This window comes from Rhea americana, unplaced genomic scaffold (genome assembly GCF_003343005.1).
Source record: "Rhea americana isolate MKP2758 unplaced genomic scaffold, rheAme1 scaffold_217, whole genome shotgun sequence".
NCBI classification, from domain to species: domain Eukaryota; kingdom Metazoa; phylum Chordata; class Aves; order Rheiformes; family Rheidae; genus Rhea; species Rhea americana.
Window position 1 is genome coordinate 181,790 of NW_028186317.1, and position 22,641 is coordinate 204,430.

Here is a 22,641-nt window from a genome sequence, read left to right on the forward strand (position 1 = left end):
CCGCGCGCGTGGGGGGCCGCGTCCTCGCGCCCCGCTGCGGGGCGGGGGCCCCGCCGATGGCCTCGGAGGCGGTGAAGGTGATCGTGCGCTGCCGGCCCCCGAGCGAGCGCGAGAAGGAGCTCGGCTGCAAGGTGGTGGTGCACACGGACAGCGCTCGGGGCCAGTGCTTCATCCAAAACCCCGGCGCCGCCAGCGAGCCCCCCAAGCAGTTCACCTTCGACGGGGCCTACGATCAGGAGCACAACACGGAGCAGATCTACAACGAAATCGCCTACCCGCTCGTGGAGGTGAGTGGGGCCAGGAGCACGTGCCGACGGGCTGGCACCGAGCAAGCCGGCTGCGGAGAACRTATGGCGAGACGTGAAGACGGCTTGACGCCGCTTTCCACAGAACTGCCCCTGTGGTCTGTTGTGCCTGTGTGTATTTAAGGAAAATCTGAACGTGGCCTTGCTACARTACCACCTTCCTGATGCATCTGCGTGCAGGTGGCTTGTGCTGCTCGGAGCTTTGCACTGAAGCCACTGACTCTCATAAAGCTCTGGTGGTTGTGTGGCACCTTAAGCGCATGTGTCCAAAACCATGTAGGTATTTGGGGACTGGCGTTTTACACGGGTAGGCTGGAGAGAAAGAGCGATATCCCCCGCTCCAAGAGGCTTAGCGACAACCCAAGGACCTAAAGGAGGGCTGGGGGAGCAGAGAGGAGCAAATGGCAGTCCAAAAGTAAGCTGTGAAATGGGGAAGAAAAGCCTTTTCCAGCAGCCAGTGAGACACAGAGGATAGGATTACATTTAAGCATATGAGATTCTTTCTAGCCAGATGTTTATATGAAAGATGAACCCCCGGCGGAGGCCCTAGGCGTGGTAGCTAAACAGAAATTTCAGTTCTCTTCTTCCTTTGCAGCAGTGGAAAATGTTGTGAGGAGGAGAAGGACAAGCAAAGACTCCTGAAGGTTTCAGGGAAAATTTTAATGTCAAGCGAGAAATCTCACAGTAGACTAAGGAATCTCAACCTGTTTTATGTAGCCTAACAAAACAAATCCTGAGAGGGGGCACGATCACTGCTTGTTAACACGTGCTAAACCAGTCAAGCAAAAGAAAAATGCTGTTGCAAGAAGTAACAGAGAGGTAACATGGCCATTGATAATTTTAAGACACAATTCTGGATCGTGAGGAGAACCAAGTTCTGAAACAGTTTTCCAGCAGAAGTGGAGGGATAAACAAACTTACAGAGCCTAATAGCTTTAAGGTGGATGTTGTGGAAGTGTATGATTCTTGAGAAATGCATGAAAAGAGCCTTTTAAGATGGCTGCTGTGCTTGCAGGAACTCAGTCATCCTTCCCTAACCTATGTTCCTGTTAAGATGAGACTTTTCAGCATCTCTCTCAAAGGCTTTTGTGATCAGTTAGTATCGCAAATGGRGACTTTGCTTATAAGTTTCTTACTGAAGCATTAAGAAGTCCAAATATCTTCTGTTTATATCGTGGTTCTCTGAAATAGGGAGTGATGCCTTCTTTCAGTCAGCTTTCCAAAGACTGCCCTTGAGATGGTTGATGAAATATAACATATTTATTATTTTAAGCTAGAGACCTCCCTTTTGGCCACCCTGCAATCAGCTAGCATCATAGTTGTCTCTCTAGTTCTCATAATATTTTCTGCCCTACGGCAAAAATATTCTAGTCTTCTAAGCRTTGTCAGCTGGCCTTCCTGTCTGGGCCTTCTGCATTTTTTCAAACATTGCATTTTGAGAGAAAATCACCTCATTTATATGGTAACAAAACATGTATTTATTATCCTTTTCCTATCGCGTAGGAAGATTTTCTCCTGCTCTAGTTTTGTATCCTTTCATCTCTCACATTTTTTCAGTGACATGTGTAGCCAAGTCCTTGGCTTGTTCTTGTTAAGAACCCAAGGGACTTTCCACATGAATTTCAAAAAGCAGCTTAGATCTGTGGATTTCTTCCACCTCCAGGTTGCCCAGCAATTTGTTTCATGTTTACTTCCAGCTCTTCCTTTAAAAGAACTTTTATGAGATGGGAAAGRACTTGAACAACTTATTTCCAGTTGAGCACAAGATAAAGATAATGGCTTTATGGTTTTGCTCCATTTCCAGGGTGTCACTGAAGGTTACAATGGCACAATATTTGCCTATGGCCAGACTGGCAGCGGGAAGTCATTTACCATGCAGGGTATTGTGGATCCATCTACACAGAAAGGCATAATACCCAGAGCATTTGAACACATTTTTGAAAGTGTTCAGGTAGGTGTATAAAGATGTGAAAGAGATCCTGTTGTAAGATTGCGTGATACCTAAAGGATGATTTATGGTCTTCTGTAGTGGTCAGTGCCATACTGTCTGAGCCACCAGCAAGAATTTGTCCTGGCAAACCTTCTGGGAGGTAGAGGAATAATATTCCTACTATTCTCTGCCCTTCCTCCTGCCCCACCAAATCAGATAGATCTATTACAGAGCTACATGGAGTACCCTGACCTAGGTCCCGGTCAAGGTTTTGAACCAAAACACTATTTTCCTAACCCTGAAATGATCAGCAGAGAAGCAGGCAGTGAACTGGACAAGAACATACCATGAGGAATGAGTGAGTGCTGATCGCAGTTCTGGCTGGCTGAGCATATGGGATTCAGTAGCAGGAGTGGGAACAGACTCATTTGGGACTTTGGATTGTCTTTAAAGCAGTACCATTGATTTGTTTTTCCACTTCTGGAAGTATCTCTTCAGAATCCCTGTTTTACTACCAGTAAAATTGTGTTGCATGACCACCAGGGCAAAACGAGTTTTGATGACACCCTGTTCCTCTGAGGTTTCAGTCTTGGAGGCTAAAGTTATTGTTATGTTTTTTAACTCAGRATGGTATAGAAGGGTATGGTATTAGTTTTACTGCAAGCGCAGCATTTAAAATACCTTGGTATAGACTCTTGAATACAGAACTATGCTRAACTAGTCCTACATACTGTGATAGATCTGTTTTTTTTTCACTGGACAGCAGGCCTACAATTCAGCCAAAAGGTGAGGGGATACAGAGTAAGTCACCCAGGACATCCTCTCTGATCGGTATGGCCAGTGAACTTCAGGATATATCACGTCTCAGCCTAAACCAGCGGTCTGCTTATAGTCAGATGAACTGTGCCCTAACCTTGGGCTTTATTGACTCTCACTTGGGAAATAAGTGTAAGGCTTGAAAGCTTCTGTAGCAAGTGTGTTAAACAGTTAAACCTGGGAACTAAATACCATGAAAGATTTGATGAAGTGCTGAAGAGAGGTAGGCACCCAGCTGTCACTGAGGATAAATGTGAGATGCCTAGTTCCTGTAATTTTGAGAACTTTATCCTAAAATCATTCCTGTTTTGTGCAGTGTGCTGAAAATGCCAAGTTCTTGGTGAGAGCTTCTTATTTGGAGATTTACAATGAAGACATACGAGACCTTCTAGGAGCTGACACCAAGCAAAAGTTGGAGGTGAGAGACTGTAGAGTCAGTGCATCTTTATTAGGAYGTGCTTTGATTGCTCAGATAATTGTTACCTTTAATACCTTACAGAAGTGCAAAACGTGCTCTGTCAGAAGTTGAGCACCAGAATATTAAGATATGGTGACAAATACAGAAGCCAAGAGAGGATTTGGAAGGACTAGGTTGAAGATTTTGTAGCAGTAGGACCAAGATCCAGTCAGACAGATGTCCTTTGTGTCCTACTTGATGGTGGCCAGTAGCAAAAGCTTAGTGGAAGTTGTGTAGAAGTCATTATTGGAGAATGATGGAATAAACTGCTCATGGGGCAATTTCTTCCTAATCTCTTCGTTTTGTGGGTAATTTATACTCTAAAGCAGCAGGATTCTGTGTCTTACAAATGTTTAATCTGATCCTTTGTAGTCATGGGGGATATCAATATCTGTTTAAAACAAAAAGGCCAGTCCCTTTTGAAAGGACAGAGCAGATATTACTTCCSACTGGAATGCTTGGGAAAGGTGGGAATTTTCCCCAAAAGACAGGGAGGTAAACTTCACTGAAATCATAATAGAGGTGGATTTTTGTAGAATTTGTTTYTTAGTGGCTTTGCAGTTCTGCCTTTTAGCATGTATTCCAGGGGGAGACCTGCAAATCTTCTGTCCTCATTTACTTCCCTGCAGGATTGCCCTCGTAAAGAAAACTGAGGCACTAGCACCATCTGCTGCACAGAAACACTGAAATGCTAACAGACCCAGACCGCAACCCTGCACCTTACAGGGCAGATTTTTTTTCAGGCTCCTGCCTTTAACAGAGGCAAATCCTCGTGCAGGCTGTGCTTCACTTTGCCTTCCGAGTCTGTGTCTCGTGTATGTGCTGGGGGAGAAGGGGACTTGCCATTTTCGAAGGAGCTTTCTGCAGATTCACTTCCTTTGTTCCACATCAGCAGTGACACTGGTTTCTATGACAACCACAGTTGGCACTGGGAGGGCAGGACTTGGGCAGAACAGTTTCCAGGGTAACACCAGTCACACAAGTGACAGCCGCTGGCTGTTGCTGCCTCCACTGAGTAATTAAGCGAGTCGTGTCCTGCGGAGACAGAAAGACCAGGCTGACCTACTGCTTTCTTCTGTCTCCTGGAGCCTGGCCCTTTTTCTCCTCTAAAATCCCATTTCTATTTGTTTCTTTGCAGAGGTGCATTTGCTGCCTTTTAGTGTCAGTGACTTTAGTGAGTCTGAACCTCTAGCTGTGAGGCTCGCAGTCACTTCCCATGAAATGAAACCCTGTGAAGAGCGAGTCTTTCAGACCTCTGCTAGGGTAATGTCCTGGTCACTTGAAACATTTGTTATGGAGCTAAACGCTGGCCGTGTCTTCAGTTGTGTGTCTGGAGGATTGCAGAGTTCTCCCTTCCTCAGGGACTTGGCCTTTGCAGCATCCTCAAGTGCAGATGTGTCAGCCACACAGTTCTACTATAGCTTGGTCAAAAGACATAGTGTAAGAGTGATCTGGCTATGATTCTGTAACTGGATTAATCCTGGGCTGTCACAGCTTTACATTGGTCATAGAACAAGGCTAAAGTCTTACCTAGTTTACAGTTTTCAGCCAGCTGTGCTCTGTTCTGCACAGGTCTTTTTATAGTAAAGATTCTGTTTTACATTGCTTCTTGTAGTGCTTGCATCACTAAAGTATCTAAGGCTCTTCTCTGGAAGTCACACTGCCAAATGCAGTATCTGTTGCATATTTGATACCAAATCATGGCACCTAYGTCTTGATATCCCAGCTGACTTATGATAAAGATAGGGTTTTAGTTATGAACTCAAGAGATGTGGGGCATAATCATCAGCTCATTTAAAATTCCCAGTGTGGAAGGAGCTTCGGAGGTGGCTAGTGTAGGAATCTCTTGACTGTTTTGTATTTTTTATGTAGGTTTGATGGATCATTGAACACTTGGAACATTTCAATAGTTTATTAATATGCTGTACGAAAACTTTCTTCTGCACGATTGGTAATTGTTGAAAAGATGCTATTAGAACTTAATACTCTACCTCCATCCAGATGCCTGAATGAGATGTTAGAGCACCTAAAGAAATGAACTAATCTGGAGAAAATCTATTACAGTCCTCCTGCGCATGATGGGTGTGACTTGAGGAGTTTTGTCAGTGAGATCAAGACGCCCTCTCAGAGCAGATGGGTTCAGAGAAGTACCCAGCAACAATATCCTTTATTACTGAATCTGTGCTTCAATTTTAAAAAGCGCTCTGAGATTGAAGATATATTGGAGACTTTGCTATAATAGGTCAAAACCATTCCAGTTCTTTTTAATATATGCAATTTAATAATAGGGAAGGTAGAAAGCAGCTCAGGGCAGAGAAGCTGGATTTCTTATGGCCTAGAAGATGCTGGAATCAATCAGCAAGCTCTTAACATTAATTCTTTTTGGCTGTAGAACCTTAAAGGTGGTTCTGCATTTCTGTGTTCTTTTTTTTTTCTTTTTTTTCCCTGCTTCAGAAATACCAGGTTTCTTGGTGGTAGCCCAATACAACTGCCTACTGAAATTACAGCTGGGTGATAGGATGTGCCAAAGATGGCCACCTACTGAGCATTCCTGGCTCCCATGAAATTGTCGGAGGGTGCGGATGCTCAGCACGTTTGTGGCAGTCTTGTTATATTTTTCAATAGTTAACAGTACATTTTTGCTGTGCTGCAATTTTCACGTAAGCACATTTCCTTTCACCGTGTGCAAAATGTGTCTAGCCCTYGAGCTTCTGGACAGTTTCAGTGTGCTTTCCCAAAGTCTTGGTGTATCTTGTTATAACCTGTACTGTGTTATCCCTGTTTGCAGCTGAAGGAGCACCCAGAGAAAGGGGTGTATGTGAAGGGTCTTTCTCTGCACACAGTACATAGCGTGGTCCAGTGTGAGCGTATCATGGAGACAGGCTGGAGAAACCGCGCAGTGGGTTATACCCTAATGAATAAGGACTCTTCCCGCTCCCACTCCATCTTTACCATCAATATGGAAATCTACACTGTAGGTAGGTGCTGATTCCTGCGTCAGGCCTGGAGCAAGCAGAGCATACAAACAGCCTGTGCAATCTGGCCAGTAATCTCATAGTAAACTAGATCATAAAAGATTTTGGATTCAGTAGAAATCAGAGTTGTGCCCTGACACTGGCAATCTTCATAATATGAAATGGCTGAGTATTCATAACTCTTTTTTCTTTGATTCTTTTGGGAGAGAAATGTCTTATGCTTGAACTGGGAACACATTTCTGTCTGCTTCTGATTCTTTAGCTTCGAAAACCTTTATTTCCAGCTCAAGGTGCTAAAAATCACAGCCCATACTTTGGGTTGGAGTTCATAAACTATAAAGTCTGGAAAAACTTGTACCGTTATCTATCTTGTTTGACCTCCTTTATAATACAAGTTGGATAATTTTGCCCTTCTTCTAGCTTAATCATAGGGCACATCATTTAAGCAAACAGCTAATCTCAGTTTAAAGATTGGAATAGGAGTCTCTTAATAATGTTTTAGTGATTATTTTTCCTTTTTCAAGTATCTCATTTTCCACTGGCTTTTTGCCATTGGAGTTTCTTTAGCTGATAAAGCTTATAAAGCTGCATCACTGGGTCTGAACTCAGACCCTGAAAGGATTATCTCTGGGAGTAAGAAAGGAATTCAATCTCCTGTATTCTGTCTAGTCCTTGACCCTGGCTAAGACTGTGAACAGCTTGGCTTCATTTTCTTCAGCTGTTTCAGTCATGGGAAATGTTACACAATGCCTTCCTAAACTGTAGTTCCAGATGTCAGTGACAGCACCTCATTTTCAGGAGCAGAAGAAGGATTATGCACTAAACATCTATTAAAAATGGTGTGTGTGAGAGATCTTCGGGATTTCTCAATTAGCACAGGTGGTGGATGCAAATCCTTGCGTTACCTGGGTCTATAAAATCCTGACTTTGGTGCTAACAAGGAAATTGAGTATTTACACTCCTCTTTTGTGTTCCTGATGGGTGCAGGGCTCTTAATCTAGCCTGTAACAGTTTAAAGCTTTCAAAACTTACGTGCTACAGAATGGCAGCACTTCCCCTGCCAGGGAGTAGTTTCACTTGCTGGCTGTAGTTTCACTTATTCATTAGCAGAGCTCTGTGTAATCCCTGGACCTAAATTCTGTCCTGGAACCCTGCATTCTGCACCTCACTGTCAGACATCAAACTCAAAATTCTTCATAAATTTCATTTGTAGTTAAAAGTGAATACAGGCAAGAGAGTGCTCCCTTATCTCTCTTAAAGTTGCATTGATTTTACCTTTTCCTCAATTTTTCAGTTTTGGTGTAGTTTAAGATTGGTTACTGATAATCCAGAGTGGCACAGGGGAAAGTGGGAAAACGTGAAGTTTTGGCAGTCAAATGAGTGACAACTGGAATAATTGAGTAGAAAGTTTAGAGTTCTGGCACAATCTCAGTAGCTGGATGGCTCTGCTAGGATAATCGTTAGTTGAAATAGTTAACCAAGTTGGTATTTATATTGTTGTCCGTAGGCTTCCAGAAGATGTGCATGGAGAAGTTCAAACTTGTTTTCCAGCTGAGCCTGCAGTCCATCCCAATTTACAGGCATTTAAAGGCTCTCTTCACAGTTACATGGAATAGAATGAGTTTTACTTTAAAAAAAAATTAGATTCAGGAGCAGGATTGTGGCAAATACTGACTTCTCTGGCTATGGGTTTATGAAATGCACAAGTTACCATTTGTATTTTTAGAGTATTCAGAGTAGCAGATTTTTTACTCCTTTACATTGTGCTTGGGGATTGATTTGCTAAACAGAAAGAAGTTTTAGATTTGGCCAACACTTATGCCACCAGAAATGGCGGATGGGTTGTAAGAGAATTAGACAATAAGAGCCAAGACTTTTAGGCTGCTGCAGGCGTTTTAGCAAGAGTCCAGGGACCTTGTTACACCATGGAAACGTAACGACTGAGCTCCCTGATTGAACCAAACAGCCTCCTTGGGTAAAAGTCCTGGCATAAAACAAAACAACTCTTTAATTGCCAAGTCAGTATTTATGTTGGGGAGGGAAGGAGTTAGAAAACCTGAAAGGACACTGAGAGAATGGATTCTTCAAGCTCCGTCTGCTGTTTCCCAGTTCTCCCCCATGTCTTGACATGCTAGAAACATCTGGACTGAAACAATTAGCAGTGCTTTGCTGCAAACGTTAGGTTTTGCTGTTAATCTATAACTGTAACTGGAGAAATACCCTGGGGCAATGTTTTTTTTATGCTTATCTGGAAGTGTCTAACTTTTCCCCCAAGCATCAGACTATTCATTGTTCATGTTTAGGTTTTTTTTCACAGCCATAATGTTTAACACTGACTAAGTTCAAGGTTAGATATTGTAAAAGTCAGTGGGATGTCTGCAAAAGGACTGACTCGGTTGAAACCTTGCTGCACCCTGGTGTGAACCTGTGCTTTCAGTGTTAAAGGAGGTCTTCCCTTCAAGAYGTGTTGCAATTGCAAGGAATGATTGGGGCAGGGATATGCAACAGCGTGGTCTAGTGCTTAGGAGGATAGTCCATGATTTGGAAAGGTGTGTCCAACTCTGCCCATGAACTTCCCGCGTGAAGCTGGGAAAGTTCAGTGTCTCAAGTCCTCAGCCTGGCAGCTGCAAAATGGGGAAATGGCTCTGTTGCCTCGGTGGAGAGGGTAAGGATGTCAGAGTGCGAGGTGAGCTGGGCAAGGCTGGCCTTCGAAACTCAGGGCTGCTTAAAGCAACTGGATGCAATATGTCTTAGTCACAGGAGATTTGTATCATCATGTTGCCTGGAAATCTTGCCTGGAAATGTAGGCCAGGAATTAGGTATTATTACTTSCATGAGGTGTGCTTCTAGATAGCTGGGAGCTAGCTGTTAACTTCAGCTCGTTTCTTCCTTTACAGGTACGATGAGAAGGGCACCAGCTCAGTGAGGAGATCTGGCCCCTCATCTGGGCCGAGTTCAGTCCTGAATTCTACAAATTTTCCTATTTTTTGCATATGTTCCCTCCTCATTTTACTTTCTCATTGAGAACATTGTGAATTGAGGAGAAACAGATGCTGCTGAGCATGCCTATGTGCTGAGTCACTGCACTGTTTTAGAGCTGTCTGGACAAGGCGGGAGATGTGCCTTGCTTCTTGAATGTTTGTGCTGTCTTGGGACAGAAAGCCAGATGGTGGTCCTTGATGGTATTTGGATCTCTTGATAAGATGTGCTTTTTCTTTTGAAGCACAGTAGGAAACTACTTGAACATCTCCCCTGATTAGGGAAGATCTTGAGAAAAGCTGTAGTTTGGAAAGTCRTGGAAATAGTTCCACACTCTTAATGCTTCCTCCAGCACTTCCACAGTAGTCTCTAGAACTAACTTTCCTGTCTTTCTCTCCATGTCATGAAGGCATTCAGAGAGCTCGCTCTTTGGTCTGTACTCTCCATTTAGCCTTGCTCCAGTTGCTGCCTATTRAGTCCCGTTATCACTCCCATGCTCCTTCCTGTCTTTCTCTCCAGTTGTCAGTCATCGTTTAACTTCATGAAATAATCTGGGGAGGAAAGAAGTTACGGAATTCATGGTCTGATCTTGTTACTTGTAGAGGCCTTTGCCTAAAATTCTAGACACACTCAGCTGCTAGGGAAGTCTGTGGAGCTTGTGTGTCTTCATGGCTCAGTGAGATAGTAATGGTTATGATTTTTCACAGCATCCTCTAGAAATGCAGGATCTGGTTCAGGAAAGCACTAAAATGTATAGTTCCAAAATTAAGTAGGTATTTACTTAAGGGAACCAGGGCCCAAATGCAAACAAAGACTGGGGCTTGAACTGAAATATGGTGCCAAAAGAAGTTTTTGTTTTYAAGAGGCTGCTTTGTAAGAAGACCCTAACCCCAAATTATTTTCTTGCAGATGAGAGAGGGCAGGATCACCTTAGGGCTGCAAAACTCAATTTAGTGGATCTGGCGGGAAGTGAGAGGCAGTCAAAAACTGGAGCCACAGGGGAACGGCTCAAAGAGGCCACCAAAATCAACCTGTCTCTCTCAGCTCTGGGCAATGTCATCTCAGCCCTGGTTGATGGCCGGTGTAAACACATCCCCTATCGAGACTCAAAGCTGACAAGGCTGCTRCAAGACTCCCTTGGAGGTAACACCAAGACCTTGATGGTAGCGTGCTTATCTCCGGCTGATAACAACTATGATGAAACTCTCAGCACTTTRCGCTATGCGAATCGAGCGAAGAACATCAAGAACAAGCCTTGTATCAATGAGGACCCCAAGGATGCTCTGTTGAGGGAGTATCAGGAGGAGATTAAGAAGCTGAAGGCCATTTTAGCTGAGCAGATGAGCACGAATACCTTGCCAGGTAAGAGAGCCCTCAGTAGCTCCACAGATGTTTTACCTTTCACAGAACAATRAACTTTTAAACATAAAATGCTCATTGGATTTCACATCAACCTTTCCCTTACCTGTTGGGATGAGCTCTCCTCCGTTCTGCTAATGTGCTTGTTCTTCACTGTTGTCAAATCGACCTTATTCCACAGTGAAAAGATCATCTCAATTATCCCTTATTTTCCCTTGTTTTCAGTAATGACAAATTCTGTTAAAAAAACTGACACAATTCAAATCCTCGGTTCTTCTTGGTCATTCTAGCTTGGATTTGATAAGTCACAGAAGAGAAGTTACAGCTGGCAGAACAAAGACAAGCTGCTAAAAAAGTAATAATGTAAAATTCCTTGTTAAATATTAATTTTTTTTCAAAATTAGCATTCAGCCCTTGTTCTCCTAAGCTGTGAATTTTTGACTCTACAAGAAAAGTTTTGCCCTGCTACCAGCATTTGCTTACAGAGAAGCCCTGTGCTCTATTTGAAGCTTCAGTACAGCCTCAACACACTCAGTCTTTGCTATGAAGTAGGGATAGCAGATGTGGGGACAAATGGGAAAGAGCAGTCTTTAGGGAGCTGATCACCTTTTGAGATTTATACTCTTCCACTGAAAGATGCGCATTTTTCAGGATAAGACTGTAAAATCTTTTTTTTTCCTCTCCTTTCTTGCACCTTTCATCTCCTTCCAAATCAGTTACCATATCCCTGGAAACAAGTCTCCTGTTCTGTGAAATAGATTAAATTTATATTCACTTTCATATACCTAAAGCTTAAATGTCTACTCCTTTGCTCGGCAGTATCTCCTTTCTGCACACACCTATGGAGTCCCAGGCCAGTGGGCGTTTTGGCAGCACAGATGCTGGCACGCAAGCACAGTTTAAAGGAGCACGTGGATTGAGATATTCTTTGTTCTKTTTCCAGGCATTCTATGGATAATCCCACCCAGTAATTGCGACTGATTTTTATTTCTGCTTTGCTTTGCAGGGCTTTTACCTGCTGAGACTATTCACATGGAAATGAAGCCAGATCCCCTCCTTGAATCCCAGTTAGATGTTGAAGCAGAGAAACAGCTGATCAGACAAGTAAGTCAGGAAGGGGGTATTCATGCTGTCTTCTACTGATGCTCGTAGGTTTTTGTAATACTCATTACAGATATAATGCAGGGGTCTTTGGTGTAGCCTTCTCAGTACAGTTCTCTATGTATTTTTTGGTCCTKGGACTTCTGCTATGGACAGAGATGAATTGGAGGGGATTCCCAAGAAGGCTTTTTGAAGAACATGTAACAAGAGGAGGAAAGTATGTGTGAAACTTAGATTTGCTCTGTCAAAGGAGGGAGAAATATGCAGGAAAAGCGGTAGATAACAATGTTAGTAACAGTAGAAGGATGAAGAAAACGAGGAAGGAGAGATGGATCCAGGAGGAAGAAAGAGGTGCTGAGAAGACAAAGAGAATAGACTAGAAGGGAATAAACTTTCTCCATGCTCTTTACAAAGTTCTTTCCAGGGCACCAYACATGCCCCAAATGATCATTTTCTGCGGATAAATGAAAGATGGCAGTTCTAGGGCTAACAAGTCACCTCTCCTCTGTCACTGTATCCACCTAAATCACAGAAAAAATGTCCGTTCATAGAAGACAGTTAAGTTTTATTGTGTGGACACAGGATGTGACCTATAATGCTTGTGTGCACTCAGGAGCAGGGATGTTGCATCAGGCTCTCTGCTGTGCCTTTCAGGAGTATGAACGGAAGCTGGCCTTGCTAAAAGCAGACTACGAAGCAGAGCAGGAGTCCCGTGCCCGCCTTGAAGAGGACATCAGTAGCTTGAGGAATTCCTACGATCACAAGCTGTYCACTCTAGAAGAGAACCTGAGGAAGGAAGCAGGTGTGGATGAGGCAGATGGAGGGTGCTAGTGTGAGCCCAGTACAGGTTGAAGGTTCCCTGGTGCTRGTAATGAACTGGAGAGTTGCCTTTAGGCATGTGTGGAAACAGATGTTTTGTTGCAAAGTCAGATTTGTGGCAGCTGCTGCAACATCTGAAGTGGCAGGAAGGACAACTGCAGTAAGTGCTGCCTAGCAGCAGTCCCTGCTTTCATCCCTCCTGTCCTTTATCAATAGCAGAAGCATTAAGTCTGGCTCTCCTGGGCCCTTCTTAAGACTCTCCATCCCAGCTTTGTCTCTTTCCCCCACCTCTTTCCTGGGTCAGGACCAGCCTGTTCCTACCCTGCCAGCCCTGAGGCAATTAAATGCAATTTTGCGTGTGTAGCCATGAGTTTCCTCTGACTTACAGAGCCTAGAACAGAAGTTTGAATTGCAGAGATGACTGGTCTTAGCAGGCAGTGCTCTGTCTTGATCTGATTGGTTTTGCACAACTCACATGCCCAAGACGAGGGCGGCTGCGGCAGTCTCTTCCGTTGCATGCAAATTTGATGCAGCCCTTGGTCTCCTGGTGAATTATCAACACCATTGCTTTGCTGGAGGGCAGATATTCCTCTCACGCACCTATAAATTGTGGCCAGCTGTCATCTTCATTACTGCTTTTCATTTACGCTTCTATAGTGCCTTAGAGCATGTTTTTTAATGTGCTTATTCATCACTTAATGCTCAATATTAATTATTGAACCTGTAATACAAATTTTTGATGCTGTCGTTTCCTAAAGTGAGAGGTTGTTTTTTCTTCTGATTACAAACGTGTGCCTCTCAGCACTCTGAAATAGATTATTTTCATGTGAACAGGAGGATCCAAGCTCTCCCAAYCTTGTAAGATGTATATTACTCATTTGATATGCCTTCTGGGTCTCTGATGGTTTTTACTGACCAGGTAAATAATGGGGCATTCCTCCCAGATACATAGCTTTTAGCTTTCGGTGAAGATTTTGTGATGTTTCTACAAATTTATGTTCTAGTTCTGCAGAGCTCATCATTTATATTCTGTATATTTCCTCTTTTGTTCCTCAGAAGTTGTCATGAGGACTGAAACTACTCCTGATGAGACACCTTTGCCTGGAGATGCTGTTGTTGCAGCAGATGAAGAACCAACGTCAGCCAAGGTACCCTTTGGGCTAGTTCTCACTCTTGGGTTGAAAAAACTTTCCTGCTTGTCATTAGCATCTGTTGGTTATTCACAAATCTGATTAAGTGTATTGTTATCTATTTTTGCTACATCTACCTCTGGGGCAGGGCCTAACACCTGTTAAACATGCACAGCAGCACATTTAGGGCAGAAAATGAGAAATATAACCAAAGAGCAAAGAGGAAAGTACTTTTCCTGGTGCGTAAACCTCATCCTACTTAGTCAYAGAAGGCTGAAGACAGCATGGTAGTTCTGGCGACTCAGGTGCCTGGGAGGGACAGTAATGCAGCGCTCCTCATTCCCTGGGCAATGAGCAGTCCTTGAGATGGTAGCRTAGTGCTTCAGCTATCCCAGTACTGACAGTGCATCTTTTCAGAGCTGCAGTCTTTGGTTTCCTTTTGTCCTCAGGACCCAACAGAGGCTCAGGCAGCTCAAGACACTGGCAGTAGGACCAGRGAGAGTGCTGGAGCAGAGGTGGCTGTCACTGCTGAAAGGATTTCAATGCCTGTAGACCAGCAGCAAGTGCTTGCCAGGTCAGTGACTGTACAAGATACCTCTGGACCTGTTAACTGTCTCCTGTGTATTGTGCACAGCACACAAAGGCAAGAAGCAATCCTGTTCTTGCCTAATATTACTACTGTTGAGCTTCAGCTCTGTGTTCAGTGCACAACAAAATCAGGCAGRTGTCTGTTCTTCATCACAACATTAACTCTGTCCTGTTTGAGTAGGAAATAACTGGTAGCTGATGCCAAGTGCCAGAACTACAAGAGAGAAAGTCCTGAGGTGTGACAGGAGATGTGGATGCAAGAAAGCACATGCTTTCTGGATAACTGATTCAGACCCTGCCTACAAGATCACTTTTTGCCTCTAACTCGTGGATCTGGCAGTATTTGCAAGACTTCAGCCAGAACTGGCATCAAAATTGCCTGAGAACCAAATTTTAGGGGCAGTGTTAGGTCCAGGGCCTGGATCACATGACTGGGATGTGAGGGGTGCACATTCAAGGCTTGTGCTTGGCCCTGTCTCAGATGTGTCCTGCCCTGGTTTTCCTCTAGCTGAGAGATGTCTTGACTGAGGATTCCTGTAGCCAGAGGACAACACAGCACATTGAAACAAATGGGGTTTAGGTCTGTTTTGCAAGTCTGTTCCTTGTATATACTAGAAGCAAATTCTGCTGATTTCTTTTTTACCCTGTTGTGTGGGATTATATTTAAATTAGAAATACTTAACATAAAATACCATATTGTAGATCATACAGTTGCATTCTGAAAAGTTCCATGTTCTTTATCTACTCTTCTAGCTTTACTGTGAGCTCTTACGGAGCATGCTTGTTCTTTTGAGCTTCTCCTAGCTGAAAAAAGAGCTATTAAGAAATACAGAATAGCACAGTCTGTAATTTGCAGGCCAGTCTCTCTGTTAATGGAGATGGCTCTAAAGAAGCCATTCATTTTGATTATATCAAATCTTAACAGTGCTATTGCAGAGTTCCTTTTTGTAACAAAGACAAAATACTCTCCCAATTACATTGTTAAAATCAAATTTTTTGCAGATTAGGCAGGATGTTTTGGCTCCACAGGCATGGGATTTTCAAAGCCTTTTTTTAAAAAGCTTTCCACATCAGGATGGCCGAGATCTCTGATACTCAGCAAAGCAGGATTCAGTTGCACATTCAGCAAAAGATACTGAAGGCTACTTGGAAAGTGCAGTAAAGTAGAAGAGCAAGTCATCTCTGGAGGATACCTGAGCTCTTTAGGGGTGGGTTTGAAGATAATTAAGAGGATATTATCTGTGTAGGTTTCACCAGCAGTGGGATTTTTTTTTCCAATTTCAATCAGTGTTGCCAACCCAAGATATCTTCTCTGCTGCAGATCCCAGTGCAGACAAAGAAAATACCTTTGAATTACAGCATGCCTTGTCTGAATAGGCGTGAGCCAAGTCAGGAAAAATGGTGGCCTACAGTTGTTTGTTGCATGTGCATCAGTGCAATGGTATAAGGGGTGAGCAACACGGTATTCGAAATCCTCAGCTCAGCCAGGCATTAGAGGAAGACTGCCATATTCCAAAGGCAGCAATAACTTTACATGATCTGTGTGTGAGTTGGGAGGGGAACAGATTTTCTCTCAAGCGTGCAAAATGTCTAGAAACAGATTGCTCCCTCAGGATGTGCGGCTGCCAGCTTGTCCTGTGACTCACAGAAGGACACTTGGTCTTAGCGCTTCGTCAAATATTTATTTGCCTTCCAGAAGTTTTTCCACAGGCATTAAGATCAGCAGGGCTACATCAGTGTTGTTGCTCTTAAAAGGCAGATGAAGGCACCTTAAAGAATGGAGTATGTTCCCTGGACTGGTTTCAAGAGYGACATTGCTGCGTTTAGTCTGACGGTAGCTTAGTGCTTGCGCCGCTTCACTGTGTAAGGGTCGCCTGACCTCAGGCTGCCTACAAATCCCCCTGCCCTTGAAGGGCCCTTTGGTTGTCTCATCATGCGACAGCACTGTGAGAACAGGTAGGAGCCCCAGCTCCTTCAAAGCTTTCGTTACAGCTGCGTTAGAGCGCAGAGAGCCATGAAGTGTGGACATGAGATGAGCCCCATTTCAAATACGGGCCTGTGCCTGCACTCAAGCAGCAATGCTGAGGTAACCCAAGTCATCAAACCCTTGCTGATGGTGCTCAAGTAGAGAAATTGTGCTCTCGCTTCCAGCCATACTGCTCCCCTATCCACCGCTTAAAATATTTCTTTGCATTTCACCTTAATTTTAGCACCTTCTGTGCTTGCTTTGAGAGCCTTTCAAAACAAGAAAGAAGAACTGAAATATGCGTTACACCAAACGGTGTTTTTAACAGAATTCTGTGAGTGTAGATAGATTTCCAGACATACTTGGATGACAAAAGTGCTCAGAGTAACAGGCTGTTTGGCTTGGGTCCACATCAGTATTTATGACAAAGTGTTATTAAAAGTGGAATTTGCCGTCACTACTCAGGTCAGCAAATCTCCGAGGAAATGACTTCTTCTGTATTGCATCTTTCCAAATGTCATTCAGGTAGGGGGGTATATACCATTTGCAGTTGTACATATGTTTCTTTGCACTGCTGGTCTGAGAGAACTATTTGCCTTTCCCAGGCTGCAGATGCTAGAACAACAGGTGGTAGGAGGAGAACAGGCTAAAAACAAGGACCTTAAAGAAAAGCATAAACGCCGGAAAAAGTATGCAGACGAGCGTAGGATGCAGCTGGTGGCCGCGCTGCAGAACTCTAACGAGGACAGCAGTGACTGGGTTCTGCTTAATGTCTACGACTCCATCCAGGAAGAGGTTCGAGCCAAGAGCAAACTTCTGGAGAAGATGCAGAAAAAGGTAAACCTGCAAAAGTAGCTTTCTGCTATTCCCGCCTAATTTAGGGAACATTCAGTGCAGTTATTCTCAAGATGGCTTTTTATTTATTTATTTTTTATTTAACATATCCTCCCCTGTCTTTCCTCCTCTGCTTTCATCTTCTTTACATTTACATTTCCTTGTAGGCAGTCTGTCTACAGAATGACTCTGGCTGTGTCTAATATTTCTTACATGTGCCTGCATTATTACCCTTAAGGTTTCTTGCATGCTTTCATATAAAATATTTGCTGTAGCATCACTCACAGTGGTGAAGCAAGTTGTTTGCTGTCTCCAGCTTTCTCAAAGCYTTACCTGACCATTTTCAACTTTATTGTGTAAGAAGTTGGCTGTGTGAACATGTCTGTTTATGGGAGAGGATGTGATGCCCTCTGCTGGCATATGCAAGCTATTACCTGGCTCCTACACTCGCAACGGCACCAGTTCAAGCATGTGCCCTTGATACTGATCATTCTGGATACTACACTTGTGGTTCAGGAAGAAATTACACCCTGCAAAGTTTTCGGGAGGAAAGGAAAAATTGTAAAAGTAACACCATGCTCCTAAATTGTAGGTGCAGTTGAAAATAAGTTTTGCTCTGTAGGTGGGAGGCAGAACTATCAGAAGAGCTTCAAAAATATGTGTGTGTGTGCACACTGCACACTGCCCTAAATCTTTGTGTTAGGACTTACATAGGCATTTAGATTATTGAGGAATAYGTCACCTTTTTTTCATCTGAGTTAGAGATTTCCACGAGTTTATCACTGGACTTACTAGCAAGATTTACTTAGCTCTGTTTGAAGACTTAGTAATCAGAAGAAGGTGTGAGGACCTTTCAATAAAACAGACATGGAATGATTTCTCCAGATAGACATTATCCTAATTCTTAATTAGAAATTAGAGATCTTCTGAACATTGAAACTTATGTTTTTAAAAAYGTGAGTACTAACTGTATGAGTTCTCATTAACCTTATAATCTTTTGAACGTTAATATGCTGGCTTCAGCTGATTCTAAATCCACATCATGAAATAATATATGTCCTTGTAKCATTTTTGAGTTTTCCACCATACTTTTCTGTTAAGTGCTTCCTCATATTTGCATAATGGGACAGTGAAAGTAAAAATTGCTGATCCACTTTCTCAAGCTGTTCATTATTTCTTATGCTTCTATCACATCTCTTTAATAGTCTTCGTAGTAAACTGAATGAGTTCCATTTCTCTGCCTGACAAACTTCCATGCTCATAGTCATCAGTGGGCCTCGCTCCATTATAATCCCAACTAACCGTTTTGTTTTTGTGACCCAGCTGCGGGCTGCTGAGACGGAGATCAAAGATTTGCAGTCAGARTTTGAGCTGGAAAAGATTGATTACCTTGGTACTATCCGCCGACTGGAGCGAGACTTGATGCTCTTCCAACAGCTGCTAGATCGGGTGCAGTCCCTCGTCCGGCGTGACTGTAACTACAGCAATCTGGATAAGATCAAGCGCGAGTGCGTCTGGGATGAGGAGGCTGGCTGCTGGAAAATTCCAGAGCCTGTCATTCAAAAAACCAGCCTTCCTGCAGGTAAGAGGAGCATCTCGACTCTGCTGCCATCACATGGCTTTTTCCCAGCTCATTTGCACGTCAGCATGCTGTTTATCACATTTAGGCTGCACTCACTTGTAAAATCTTGCATGTACAGCATAGATTGGAGTCTTTCTGGAAAGTATGAATAATATCCTCGTTTAATGAGGACAAAGCTTTCTCTGTGTGGGTCTACACAATGTGTGATTATAAACTGGAGAGCAAGCAGGCACAGGATTCCCTGCTAAGCCATGTATGTTCAGYATTGCAGGTCTATGCGTGCCTTCTGTGGAGACTGAAATACCAGTTAGTACTTAAAATAAATATGATGCCCTTTTAAAGCTGTTCATCCTAGGATCTTAAAGCACTTTATGCCATTAATGAGTAAGCCCAGCAGCCCCTCTAGGTGTGGTATGATAAGACTTGTTTCAAAGCTTGAGAAGCTAAGGCAAGGAAACACCTTGATTTCAGCTAGGTGGCTTTCCYGAAGTTTCACAGTGACATTTTGTCAACTGAGAATTAGAATTCAGRGTCCTTGTGCTCTTCATGTGATTCCCACCTGCTTAGGAGGTGCCTTAGCCAGAGAGGTGTGTTGCCTTCCCTGTGAGACATCCCTCCAAGCATTGGTGAACTTGCATGTTACTGCTTTAGCTGATACATATCCTGYACCAGTCCTTGGATATAAATCACAGTAAGGGTCCTTGAAGTGTCTCTGTTACCAAATGAACAGCGGTGGGGATCAAGCACAGTCGTGAGTGTAATTGTTTTAGAAATGATGGCCCTAATGTTTGTGTTTTTTCATAGCAGTTTCATCACTGCCACAGGCAAAACCTGCCAGAAAGAGCCCTTCAGCTGAGAGTGGAGAACTGCTAATGGTAAATTCTATTTCTTTTCCTCCTGAGGTACTGAAAAATCTTGCTGAGAAGTCTGTGTGGTACACAGCTGTTCACTCTGGCTGCTGTGGGCAAAGTGTTAAACGCCCAGGCAGTCATACATAGTCGGTGTCAGTCAGTAGGATTACAGCAAAGGACGCTTGAMGATGCGTGTAAAGCAGAGTAAATGGGGAAGTAGAGAACTAGAGGGACAGTTTGGTGGCCAAAGCAATACAGAGGCTTATTTAGCTTGAGCTGAGCATGCTGGTGGTTCGGGTCCAGCATGGCAGTGGAGAGACCAGCCTGCCTGTGAGCAGGCAGAGCATGTGTGGCCCTTGCAGGCTGGGACCTCAGTTTTCCTCTGAGAGCTGTATTCACTTACCAGRGAGCTCGTTCACTTTTAGTTCTCCTCAAACAAGAAGAGCCTGATTTGGGGTGATTCTGTTCCTGGCCTTTCCAGTGTAATAGAGTTGCTTTTATCATTATAACTCAGTGTGGCTCACAGCTCCTGGATAGGTTTGCAATATTTGTCCCAAACYAGGCTAGACCATACCCCTCCTATGTAGATTTATTTGTGTTACTGTATCCAAGAACTTGTTTGTATCTCAGGTTATGGTACTTGGCTGTATTTCTAAGCCTTAATCTGTGATACTCGTCTGCSTAAGAGCTAGTGCCGATGATGGTGTTTTCTGATTGCAGCAAGAGGAGGACCGCTACAAGCTGATGTTGAACAGGAGTGATAGCGAGAACATTGCCAGTAACTACTTCCGCTCCAAGCGAGCCAGTCAGATTCTTAATGCCGACCCAATGAAGAACAGAGGTAAGTGGGTCTCTGTGGTCTTTTGTCCAATATATTGGTGCTGTTCATTTTAATTTTTCAGGAGTAAATTTTCTGGGCTGCTGAATTTTTGGGAGCACTCCAAAATCCTTACATCCATACATAAAAAAATCCATACATACAAAATCCATACATCCTTAGCCTGTATGTCATTCTGCTTCAGTTGGCTATAGATGTARTCCTCTTGTTCCCCCTTGATAGATGTGGAAAAACTCAGATTAGGAATACGTACGTAAATGTGAACCTCTGAAAACACAGTCACTGGTGCACACAGCTCCCTTGAACTTAACAGAAATATCTTGCAGAATGAGGCTGTGGTTTTAATTAAAAACTTGTATTCTGCAGAACTGTAGACCTTTGCTATACCAGGCCACAAAATAAATGTTGCTGATTAGCAAGACATATAAAATACTTCCTCCTCTGGCTACTGGCTATGGCGTCTCCTAGATAAATATGACAAAAAGCAGTCCTTTCAAAATAGCAGGGTTAAGTGGCATGGATTTACTGTGTCTGTGTTGGTTGTCAAGACCACCTGACTGGAGAACAAAATCTACCCTACCACTAACTCCTTTTTCCATGGCAGCTTCAGCGAGCAGGTCAGAACCTGCCTGGAGTATACAGATGCCCATCTTGCCCTTGAGAACCTACCTTGATGCGTTTGATACGCAACACGGAGAACGTTGCTGTGAATAAATAACTCCTGCCGCTGCTCTCAGTGGTGCCTGTCCCTGTGGCATCTGAGGGCTTCAATTACAGAGAATAAACAAAGCCAGAACTAAACAAAGCACTTATCAGTGTTTAAACAAACTAAATGAGGGTGGCGGTGTGCTGAGAAGGTCATGATGTCTTTCCCAGAATGTGGAGATCAAGTCAGCAAAGCGGGCATGAGGCAGCACGCCGTTCAGCAGTCAGGTGGCAGYGCGGCGGAGTCGGTGGCTGACTAGGAATTCGGTGTTCATTAACTTGTGGAAATCAAACATGGGCGTTTCTGCCCTTTTATTAAAAATCACAGCTGAAGTCTGAATGGAGCAGGGAACGTGGAAATGCATCTCTATAGCGGAACAGATTAAATAGGTAATGAYGGCCTGTTCCTTTCCTTTCCAGCTCACCATAATGCCGCCTCTGGCCTGAACRTCCCTTTGAACAACACCAGCACCTCCAGCATGGCATCAGCCCCACCGGCACCGGCTCTAGAGATGCCCCAGCCGCGTCCTTTCCGCCTCGAGTCGCTCGACTTCACCATGCCGTCCGCCAAAACCAAGCGTAAGAAGGGCAAAGTCGGCTTTAGCAATGACCCTCTCTGACTGCAGTCGCTCTAAGTAGACCTAAGMCCCCTGACCAGTGGCTTTTTGGAGGCTTTTGACCCTTGTGATCACGGCCACTTTTTGCAGCGAGCCCTGTCTGGGGTTTCAGTAGACACCTGGTTGTCGGTGGCAGCAGCCCTCTGGGAGGGAYGCTCCTACCTTGCTTTTTAAGGACAGTGGGAAGAGCCGAACCTGTTTCCAGGAGTTTTAATTCCGTACCGACAACTCCAGGTTCGTATGAGGGCCGGCAAGTTTCTCCGTGCCCTACGTGGAGCCCCTGCCCGGTGTGCAYGTGTCGCCCCCTTTTCCATCTTTGCGGTGAGGGACATCAACCTGCCCTGCTTCCCTTTCCCGACCTGCCCTACGGAAACCTTCCTGTGAAGGGAAGAAACCCTACAGCCGACCACCTCCCTCCGTAGTTCCCTTTTCAGTGTCACCTTCACGCCACGTTCGGGCCCTGTACGGAATTTCCCGCTCTTGCCCTGCGTTGTAATAAAAGTTTCTGCCACCACTGCCCTTTCGCAGTTATTTTGCTGAGCATCGGCTGCCTCCTGCGGAGGGGAGGGCAGCGGGCAGGAGGGGAGGGCGCAGCCCCGCRCGCCCTGCCCGAGCAGCCGCCGCTGCTTTTGCTCTCGGAAACCACGGTTTTCGCTCTTACGACCTCAATAAACGGCATTTTCGCGCCACCCCTGGCTCTCTCTCTACCCCCGACCGCTGCAGCTTGGCAGAGAGGGCGCAGAGGCCCAGGCTGGGGGCCCGGCAGGCGGCGCGGCCGGGCCGGGCCGG

General features: G+C 44.3%; 1 protein-coding gene across 2 annotated transcripts; it reads left to right on the forward strand.

The window, feature by feature from the left end:
* Positions 1-17: 17 nt before the first annotated feature.
* KIF17 (kinesin family member 17) lies at positions 18-22,359 on the forward strand. Of its 2 annotated transcripts, none has more exons than XM_085305167.1 (14): positions 18-287; positions 2,110-2,256; positions 3,368-3,469; positions 6,297-6,486; positions 10,372-10,824; positions 11,828-11,925; positions 12,577-12,724; positions 13,798-13,889; positions 14,321-14,445; positions 17,031-17,262; positions 18,583-18,841; positions 19,646-19,716; positions 20,413-20,533; positions 21,656-22,359. In XM_085305167.1, exons 1-14 carry the CDS (start codon positions 57-59, stop codon positions 21,853-21,855), a joined length of 2,469 nt encoding a protein of 822 aa, XP_085161293.1. In that variant the 5' UTR covers positions 18-56; the 3' UTR covers positions 21,856-22,359. The 2 variants fall into 2 exon arrangements, with proteins under 2 accessions (XP_085161293.1, XP_085161294.1); XM_085305168.1 differs by having other exon boundaries at positions 19,649-19,716.
* The last annotated feature ends 282 nt before the right edge of the window (positions 22,360-22,641 follow it).